Here is an 11,247-nt window from a genome sequence, read left to right as displayed (position 1 = left end):
CATTTGAATTTTAATTTCGAATCTCTTGATTTTTAAATGTTGGCCATAAATTCAAGATTTTGCTTTAAAAAGAACAACTCACGGGGCCAGCCCTGTGGCCCAGTGGTTAAGTTCATGCTCTCCACTCTGGCAGCCCAGGGTTGTGCAGGTTCAGATCCTGGGCACAGACGAGGCACCGCTCATCAGGCCATGCTGAGGCGGCGTCCCACATAGCACCACCAGAGGCACCTACAACTAGAATATACAACTATGCACTCGGGGGCTTTGGGAAGAAGAAGAAGAAAAAGGAAAAAAAAAAAGATTGGCAACAGATGTTAGCTCAGGTGCCAATCTTTAAAAAAATTAATTTAATTTAAAAGTGAACAATTCACAGCATAAACAAAACATGTCTGTTTGCTAAATTTTGGCCCCAGGTGCCATTTTGCAACCTCTCAGTTCATGATCTCATTCATTTCATGGCTTCAATGGTCTTCAAAGGTGAAGTAAACTCGTCCTCTCCACCATCAGTCTCAGGATCGTCTCCCACTGAATCACTGTCCCCAGGAGGCACTACTGTCATCCCTGGACAGAGCCAGAAACCCAGTAGTCATTAGTTTTACCTCCCTCTCCCTCACCACCATCCTCCGATCTTCAGATGGAGCCTCAGTATCTCCTGGTGCCATTCACTTTTTCATTTTCTCTACCACCTTCCCACTCCCAAAAGAGCAGGTCCATTACCACTCTAACTTATACCCATCTAACTAATGCCCTCGTTATCCACTATGCTCTCTTCTCCACCATTCTCCCTTGGCAGCCAGAATCTTGTTTAAATACAAATTTATTTACGTTACTTGCTCTATTTAAAACCTCAAAAAAACTTACCATTCTCCTTAGCTAAAAAAGCACAGCATTTAAGTGTGTAGAGAACTGCCTGGCATATGTGTAAATATTCAAATTATAGTTAAATTAATAAGTTTGCTGCTAGTGCTGTTGAGTCGATTCTGACTCCTGGCCACCCTGTGGGTAGCAGAGCGGAACCTGCCCAGCCTTTGTGCGCCATCCTCTCACCTTCCGGCGCTCTATCGGACAGTGCTCTGCTGCGATTCACAGAGCATTCATGGCCAATTTTTTCAGAGCTGGGGGGCCAGGTCCTCCTTCCTAATCTGTTTAGCCTGGAAGCTCTGCTGAAACCTGTCCACCATGGGTGACCCTGCTGGTATTTGAAATACCGGTGGTGCAGCTTTCAGCATCACAGCAACACGCAGCCACCAAGGTATGACAAGCGACAGACAGGTAGTGTGGTTCCCTAACCTGGAAACAAACCCAAGCCTGCAGCAGGGAGAGTATCTTATCTTAACCACTAAGGCTGGCAAATTAATACACATATAATATGATAAAACAAAAACTATGAAATCAAGGACAGGAAAATTCCAAATTGAATAGAAGTTTAAATTAATGAAGAGGAATAGTGTATAAAAATGCAAGCTATTTGATCTTAATTAGATACTAATTTTGAGCCAAGATTTGATTGAGAATTGTTGATTTGAGTCTCTTGACTGCCAAAGTTAAAAAGGACACATGAGCAGTATTTTGAGAGAACATATTAGTTTTCTGGAGAGATCAAAGTTTTTTCTGTGACAATTTTTTTAAATAATAGTAATTTTATCTGAGTATAAATTTAACATGTGATATAGACGAGCATCTCAATTAGGCAGTGAAATCACCTCTGGGACATAAGACTGAAATTACATCAATAATATACAGAGGAAACTTGTCCTCCTATAATCTATATAAGGAAAATGCATATACCTATCAAGAAACATCAATTTTAGGTACTAAAAACTTGAAAAGAAAGAAGAATAGAAAATAGTCCTGTTTGCCCTTACTGAAAAGTCCCAAGACTTTCCTCTCTGAATTTTTGGGAAATAATTGCTGTCACCCCACAGTGAGGAGCAGGATTGAATGCAGGTTCATCACAAGCGTCAGTAACTATATGTGTCTAATTGAGCACATGCAATTGAACCCTCAGCTGCCAACACAAATTCAAGTCTAAGGGGAAGTGAACAAAAGCTACTGTGGAATTATTGCTGGCAGTTTCTCCTCAAGGAAATAAAAGGTGTAAAAGTGGTCAACAATGGAGTTTTCATTCTGGATCACACTTTCTAAGATCATTTGATCCAGTAGGTCTGGCACAGGGCCTAGCGAACCAGGACTCACTGTTTCCTACCTTCAAATAGCATTTTGTGTCAGAGACATCTACAAACGCTTAATTTTCAAAAGTATGTGGATCAAAACGACTATCACATGAATGAAAAGAAAATTTGAAGGCCCCACAATGTGAGAAATTTAAATATGGAAAATTTAATGAGAAGGAAAATTATTGAATGATTCCCCAGAAGATCTATTTCTTTACAGCCTAGTAAGTAACTTGTCTTATCCCTGAACTTGAGCCTTCTCTCTAGAGATAGTTTTTCTCATTTTGTTAATGATTATATTTTGCCTTAATCATAATCTTATTCCCAACTTTCCCTTTCAGCTCTCCATTTCTGACTAAAGAGATTGTTTCCACATATGAAAGGTGGTGTTTAGGGAGTAGAAGGAGAGAGGAATGACTGGGTAGCCCAGGATATTGATAATGAAAGATATTGAGAGCAGAAATGATCCAGGATGCTTGGTAATGGTAGTACCACCAAGCATACGTACCCCATCAGTATCACCCATGTACTGTAAGGACGAGTAAGGGTCTATCACTTGCAACAATGAAAGCAAATGTTGGCTTTGGTACTGTTTTTAGCATTCTTGGGCTTCACAATTACATGGGGCCTGTTATACTGCCAAGGAGGTGCAACACAGAAAGGCACAGTAAATTACCTAAGATCACAAGATCATTAATTGAGAAAACTGAAGCAATATCAAGTCTGATTTGGAATAGTGCCTCCCAGAATCGAAACGGGGTTGCTTAGAAACTTGGAGGGTTGCAAGGATGGGAAAGAGAATACAAAGTTTGAAATAGGTATCAGGGGCTCCCGGGAGAAGATGGTAGAAGTTATGGTTTGCTAAATTAGAATGCACAAATTATAATGACCCCAAAGATTTTCAAGAAAATATTTACTGTTTCTGTGAATTATCAGAAGATAAAAATTTTATATTACTATGTTTGTTAGCTGGAGAAATCAAAATGTGGGAAAACAATATTTTCAGGTACACTGAAATTAGCAAAGTCATTCTAAGCAATCCTGTGCTATACAGGGATCATTGAAATTTTAGAAATAAAAAAAATTCTTTGTACTTTGTTTATTTTTGCAGTAAGCATATTACTTGGAAACATTTTGTTATAAATTGTACTTATTTTATTTTACATATTTTGGTTTTTGTTTTTGTTGTGGTGGTTTTTTTATGAAGGCTAACCCTGAGCTAACATCTGCTGCCAATCCTCTTTTTGCTGAGGAAGACTGGCCCTGAGCTAACATCTGTGCCCATCTTCCTCCACTTTATATGTGGGACGCCTGCCATGCGTGACTTGACGAGCAGTGCTCGGTCCATGCCCAGGATCCGAACCAGTAAACCCCAGGTTGCCAAAGCAGCGTGTGCAAATTTGACTGCTATGCCACTGGGCCAGCCCCTATTTTCCATATTTTGAACAAACAGACTGATGACGTTCAAGTTGGGAATTCAATAAGTTTAATGGGGTTCTTTTTCAAATTAGAGACATCTGGGAAATGGAAAATTCAGTTATTTACTTATAAGAGCTTTTGAATGTGTTCCTACAAGAATAAACTTTTTATCTCTTTCAGGACTTAGATAAAACCGTCTGGTGCTGAGAATTTTTTCATCTCTAAAAGAGAGAAAAGGAGAGAAGACCCAAAACAAGACGGTCATGGACCTATATCAGCAAGGGCTGGAAGCTGGTGACAACTTCACAAAATCCAAAAGTTGGAGTAAGAGTGAATTAAGTAGAAATCAAATAATAAGCAAATCGATTGCCTCTTACCTTTTATTCCATTCTAAACTGTTCTTTTACCTATAACCAAATCTTAGAAATTCATTACTAATTGACTATTTTGGGGCCACACAGGCACACCTAGTTCACAAAATAACTGGATTGGCCTGAAATGCAACATAAATCCACTTTTGGAGGATGGCATCAATGGCATCGATGGCATCAATGGCATGAGCTTTGAAGAGACCCTGAGTTCAGCACTACAATTTTTAGCCCAAGATGAACAATATATGAACCACCTGCAACATCTCCAGGACACAAAGACGTGTGATAAAGCCTTCCTTAATAGCTCAGATGCTACTCGGTCTGCAGGTATTCCATGGAGTTATTAATATGATGGTTTTCACTAATTTCTTTTTTTTCTTTTTCTTTTTTTTTGAGGAAGACTAGCCCTGATCTAACATGTGCCTCCAATCCTCCTCTTTTTGCTGAGGAAGACTGGCCCTGAGCTAACATCAGTGCCCATCTTCCTCTACTTTCTATGTGGGATGCCCACCACAGCATGGCTTGCCAAGTGGTGCCATGTCGGCAGCCGGGATCTGAACCAGTGAACCCTGGGCCACCAAAGCAGAACGTGCCCACTTAACTGCTGAGCCACTGGGCCGGCCCCGGTTTTATATTTTATAAAATAAATATATTGTTTTTTGAGTTGGTTGATTCTTACATGTTCATGTTATTTATTTGCCTATAAATTAAATATATGTCAACTAGGTTTTTGCATATTTCCAATATTCCATAGAATTTTTTAAAGTAGATTTACAAAGGGAAAGGAGATGAATCTCTTTCTGCAAATTAAGGAACTCATGGAAAGGCAAAGACTTGAAAATAGAGTCAGACACCTGGTTGCTGACACAGCGTCTCAGGAGGACGTAGTACTTTGCTGGTGTTGCCACATCTGGAGGTCTATAGTTCTTTTTTCTCTGGACAATGACAAATAAATGCAACCTTTGAGCTCCCTTTTTATAGAGTAATAGTTATAAACCTAAATCAATCATAAATCATAGGCTTACCCCTTTTACTTTGATTGGATTTAAGTTATTCCTAAAACAATACATATATTCAGATAATATTTCTTTTTTTGTTTTTAGAAATGAGGTTAGTACCTGCTCCCTCCAAACAACGACTTCCATGTGGTCAATGACTTGTTGAAATGGCAGCACTCTTTTTATTTTAAAGATTGGCACCCGGGCTCACGTCTGTTGCCAATCTTGTTTTCTTTTTCTTCTTCTTCTTCTCCCCAAAGTCCCCCGGTACGTAGTAGTATATTTTAGTTGTAGATCCTTCTAGTTGTGGCATGTGGGACGCCACCTCAGCGTGGCCTGACGAGCGGTGCCATGTCTGCACCCAGGATCCGAATGGGCCACTGAAGTGGAGCACATGAACTTAACCACTTGGCCATGGGGCCGGCCCCTCAGATGACATTTCTTTTTCTTTTTTTTTTTTAAAGATTTTTTTATTTTTCCTTTTTCTCCTCAAAGCCCCCCGGTACATAGTTGTATATTCTTAGTTGTGGGTCCTTCCAGTTGTGGCATGTGGGATGCCGCCTCAGCGTGGCTGGATGAGCGGCACCATGTCCGTGCCCAGGATTGGAACTGATGAAACACTGAGCCGCCTGCAGCGGAGCGCGTGAACTTAACCACTCAGCCACGGGGCTGGCCCCGCAGATGACATTTCTTATACCCTGTTTGTGAGAGTCCAAATCAGTAAAAATATTTTTGAAAACAAATTTGGAAGTACTTAACAATGTGGAAAAGGTACACAGACTTTGATCTAGCAAGTTCAAGAAATACGTGTTCATTAGCACAAAGCTGTGTGTAAAAGGACGTCTATTGTAACATTATAGGCAATGTTATTTTTTTAAACTGAGGTTCATCAATGGAAGAATGCTTAAGTATTTTACATGTATTCTATGAAATATTATGCAAATTACAAATTTTTTTTAGTATAATCTCATGTATGTAAAAATTATGTACATGCATAATTGTGCAGGTATGGAAGGAGAGAGTGTAGTGTGAATGACACTCACATAATTTCATTATGGTTACAAAGGGGGAATGGAATAAAGTGTCCAGTGAACGAGGGGGACTTTTGCATTTTGTGCTGTATACGTTTATGTTGTTTGAGCCTTGTGCAATAGCAGCGTCTGTTTAAATACATTAGTGAGGGCCGACCTGGTGGCGCAGCGGTTAAGTTCCCATGTTCTGCTTCTGCAGCCTGGGGTTCGCTGGTTCAGATCCCGGGTGTGGACATATGCACCACTTGTCAAGCCATGCTGTGGCAGGTGTCCCACATAAAATAGAGGAAGATGGGCAGCAGATGTTAGCTCAGGGCTAACCTTCCTCAAAAAAATAAAAAATAAAAAATAAATAAAACCATATATATTGTTATGTGTTATGTATTAAATAATGTAAGTATCTTATTATCAATATAAGCACAGCATTACCCATACATTTCTTCTACTTATCTGTATGCTTCCTCTAGTCTATCTCGTTTTTCCAACCATCTTTCTAGATTTTGTTTATCATTTCCTTAGTTTTATAATTTTTATCACACATTTATGTACCCTCCAATAATATTATTTGGGTTTTGAAGTTTTAAAAAATAATATTAATCATTATGTACTTTTTTGGACTTACTCTTTTTACTCAAAATTATGTTTCTGAAACTAACCATGTAGTTGAATGCGGTTTTAATTCATTAACTTCATTTGGACAGTAGACATTGGATTATTCCCACTTCTGTTGTTTCAGGCAGTACTGGTCCGTCTTTATTCCTGTCTCCTGACGCACATCTGCACGAGGTTCTCCATGCACCCACCAAGGATAAGAGACTGTATAATTTTACAAGAGTGCTAAATTGTTTTCCAAACAACTCGAATCGCTTTACACTTCCACCAAAAATATATAAAAGTTCTTGTCAATCCACCACCATCTAACACTTGGTATTATTAGATTTCTTCGTTTCTGCCTATAAAATGGGCATAAAATGGCAGCTCATTTTTATCTTCATCTTAATTACTAATAAGGCTGAAATTTTTTTCAAAATATTGTCCATTCAGGTCTATTTCTGACTCCTGCTATCCCCCTTTTCTTATTGGATTGTTTTTCTTTTCCTTATTGATTTACGGGAATTCTTTGTATGTTATAGATACCAATAATTTGTCAGTTATCTGTTACATATATTTTGTCCAGATTTGTGACTTTTCTCTTCACTTTATTATGGCATCTTTGGTTCTTTTTTTTTTTTTAAAGATTGGCACCTGAGCTAACATCTGTTGCCAATCTTTTTTTTTTTTTAATTATCCCCAAAGCCCCCAAGACATAGTTGTATATTCTCATTGTAGATCCTTCTAGTCGTGCTATGTGGGACGCCACCTCAGGCGGATAAGCCGTGCCATGTCCGCACCCAGGATCCGAACCGGCAAAACCCGGGGCCACCGAAGCGGAACGCACGAACTTAACTACTCGGCCACGGGGCCAGCCCTGGTTCTCAATTTTAATATAAATTTTATCAATCTTTTCTAGCAGTATTTATTAAATAGCTCATTACTTCCCCCACTGATCTGTAATTCTCCTCTATCATATCAGTTTTTGATGATATACATGGGTCTGCTTTTAGACTCACTTTCAGTTCCAGTGGCTAATTTGTCCCCCTGTACAATATTACCTCACTGTCTTAATTACTATTGCTTTCTATTAACTTCCTAATTGTATTCTTTTTCTGTTGTGTCTTGGTTATTTTTAAGTTACTGATTTTTTTTTTTTTTTTTTGAGGAAGTTTAGCCCTGAGCTAACTACTACCGATCCTCCTCTTTTTGCTGAGGAAGCCTGGCCCTGAGCTAACATCAGTGCCCATCTTCCTCTACTTTCTATGTGGGATGCCTACCACATCATGGCGTGCCAAGCGGTGCCATGTCCGCACCTGGGACCTGAACTGGTAAACCCTGGGCCACCAAGAAGCAGAACGTGCGCACTTCAACTGCTGCACCACTGGGCTGGCCCTAAATTACTGATTTAATTTCTTTAATGGTACAAGTAGAGGGGATCATATAATATGTAATTTAAACCAGAGTACTTTAGAGTAAAAGGTCGTATCATTAATATTAATAATTATGACAGGACATGGGCATATGCCAGGACAATCCTGGGAAAACTGAAACATATGGATAAATTTCTAAAAATTATATGTCTTACCAAAACTCCCTCAAGAAGAAATAGAAAGCCTAATGGTCCTTTAACTAAAGTCACTCGTAACTTATGCATTTCAAGGTAACATTTTTCACTAATTAACATCACAAGGAGATGTATTAATTTAGATATATAGCCCTTTCAGCATATATTTAAATCCAAAAGAAAATTATTTTTAAGTTGTTCTTTTGATGAAAATCTTCATTGAGTCTGACAACTTTCCTTTTTCTTTCTTCTCTGCTTTCCACCAATGTACAACATTCCTAGTTTATGAAAATCAAGGGGCCAGCTCCGTGGCCGAGTGGTTAAGTTCGCACGCTCTGCTGTGGCAGCCCAGGGTTTGGATCCCGGGCACAGACATGGCACCACTCATCAGGCCACGTTGAGGCAGTGTCCCACATCCCACAGCTAGAAGGACATGCAACTAAGATATACAACTGTGTACGGGGGGGGGGGGGGGGGTGTGTTTGAGGAGATAAAGCAAGGAGAAAAAAAAAAGATTGGCAACAGTTGCCAGGTGCCAATCTTTAAAAAAAAAAAAAAAAGAAAATCAAATATATTCTTACACTGAAAAATGTCAACTATGATCTGAAAGTCAAGTTTAGCTGCAGCTTGATTTTATTCCACAGATCTTGCTACACAGAAACAACTACCTAAGCCTCGTGATCAGAATTCAGACCAATCAAATAGGAACCATAGTGAAGATGAAAGAAGCGGAGAGAAAAAATGGAAAGAAAGAGAAAAAGAAGAAGAAAAGGAAGATGAAATAGAAGAGAAACAGGAAGAGGATCAGAACGAAAGATTAGTGAGCAAACCTCTCATGGACGCTCTCTGGGCAACATTCAAGATGAACAGATGCCCCACAATAGGAGATAAGCTATCACTCGCATTTGAATTCAACATGACGGAAAAACAGGTGTAACAACATATTTCTTTATTGAGAGAGTCATTTGTGTAGCACTATAACTCATATAAACCAATATCCTTATTCCTGGATTAGTCACCTCCCCCACATCAATTCTTTTGCAGATAGATCAATGGTTTTGTAAAAAGAGGAAGAAATACAATAAAGAAATGAAAAAGCGGAAATATAAGAAAAGACTTAAGAGGTAAGAATGTTTTATATGTAGAACACTAAGTTGTAAGGAAGTGAAAAAACATACTGACTTTTGGAGACAGATTGTGTTCCCATAGTTAATGGATAACCCATAAACTTTTTCGTGTTCCAGCCAGTGGCACAAAGAACAATTTAGTGCCCTTTTTTCACTCTGCTCAACACACAAAAATGCATATGCTTACATAGACATGCCACTATTCACCATGTAATCGTATTACCAAATATACAGCTACAGCCGATAGATTTTTATTGATTGCAGTAGAATTAATAATTAATTTAAATAAATAAAAATAATTTAATAATTTTGTCTGTTTTTTTTCCTTAGATGCTGAATATATTTGATGTTTGACGTTTCTTTCTACCAATTGGCAGAATGTCATGTGGTTAGAAGGAATTAAGATAAGAACAACATTGACGTTTTTAATAGCATTAGACTGCATATAGAATTTTAGTATATTATTTATGTATATTTACATACAAATTTTTATGTATTACCTCAGTTGGTTATCACTCTAAACCACAAATGAGGACACTGAATTGCTGGGAAATAATGTAAGTTCCATCAACAAGTACCAATTCCAAATGTCTAAGCCTGAATTTGTGCTTTCGTCTCTCAGCTACAAATGCTGTGTGTTTTCAGTTATTACCTGGGAAATATTCTAGGCCATATCAATCTGGGTTTCAAATGTAGAGTTTGTATACTCCTAATGTTCTCTATTAATTCCATTGTGAGACTATTTCAAATTTCTTGTATCTTCTCCACCTCCATAACTTCTTTACCCCTTTGAAATTTTTTTAGGAAAATCCCCTTGTTCTTCAGTGGAAGTTTTTTCCCAAATTTAACATATTTTGTTAAATATGTTTTGTTAAATGTATTAAATATTTTGTTAACATATACATTAAATACATGGAGCATGTTGTGAAACATTTTATATGATACCATTCCCATGTATGAATAGAGTTCTGGAAGAATAAACAAGAAAATATTAACAATTGTTCATTCTGTGGAGTAGAACTGGATGAATGGAGTGCAAAGGAATGTCCAAGCATTTTATTTTTTACCCCCTATGGATTTGAAGTTTTTATAATGCAAGTTCATTGATTGTATTTAAGAAAAAAATCAGTGAAGAAATTACTAACCTCTGGGGAAATGTTCAGAGATTGCAAGGGAAATCCACCGTAGAATCGAATGGGTTTCATGCACCTGCAGTCTGTCAGTCTGTCTCTAAATGGCTCCTTCTGCCTTTTCTCTACAGACCTCACTGTGCTCCTATAAGGGTGGTTTTTGTCTGGTGTGTGTGTGTGAACGACAAGAGCAAAGTTATTAAGTTTTTTGCAAAAGAGATGTGATGAATGGGCCATGAATAAGGAGGGGAGTGAAGGCAAGAAGATGACACCAATGAACATGAGAACAAGAGACAATAAGTTGGAGGATACATTGGAATATGGAAAGTGATTGATAAAGAAACTTAAGAGCATTATCTACCACTACTCTGGTCACTCCCCAGATTTCATCAAAGATTTTGACATTGATGTGATTTTCACAATTCATCTGGATAAACCATTTAACACCTAAGCTTTATACTTTTTGAACTGCCTGAAACTCACTGACCTTCACCCACTTATGGCCAAGATGTAGACCTTGTCATCTAGTGCATTTCACACCAGAAATCTCAAACTCGAAATCCCTTTCCCTAACTTCTTTCTGTTCTTCCAGCTGTTTCATACTGTCCTACAGCTTCGAGGCAACCTGATAGAGAACTTCTGACTTGACGACTCAATTTTCTTCTGATCTAGCAGCACCATGCGGGTCTCATTCGAGTCTTTAAAGTCTGGATTATGTGGTTAACAACCTGAATTACCATCTTACCTCAGTTGTCTTGCCCTTTTTTGCATGCCTGGCAAAATCTCAGCCTTTTGCAATTCTCAAAATGCTCCTCTGCCAGGGTAGTTGTATACTGTTG

The 11,247-nt window shown here is 38.4% G+C and overlaps 1 protein-coding gene across 1 annotated transcript; it reads left to right on the top strand.

The window, feature by feature from the left end:
- Window positions 1–3,773: 3,773 nt before the first annotated feature.
- Window positions 3,774–11,037, top strand: NANOGNB (NANOG neighbor homeobox). Its single transcript, XM_070270340.1, has 5 exons — window positions 3,774–3,917; window positions 4,055–4,291; window positions 8,796–9,082; window positions 9,196–9,275; window positions 11,001–11,037. The coding sequence occupies exons 1-5, from the start codon at window positions 3,857–3,859 to the stop codon at window positions 11,035–11,037; spliced, it is 702 nt and encodes a 233-aa protein (XP_070126441.1). The 5' UTR covers window positions 3,774–3,856.
- Window positions 11,038–11,247: the final 210 nt, after the last annotated feature.

This window comes from Equus caballus, chromosome 6 (genome assembly GCF_041296265.1).
Source record: "Equus caballus isolate H_3958 breed thoroughbred chromosome 6, TB-T2T, whole genome shotgun sequence".
Taxonomy (NCBI): domain Eukaryota; kingdom Metazoa; phylum Chordata; class Mammalia; order Perissodactyla; family Equidae; genus Equus; species Equus caballus.
The sequence above is the reverse complement of the archived record's forward strand: the minus strand, read 5'-3'. Positions and strand labels throughout refer to the sequence as shown.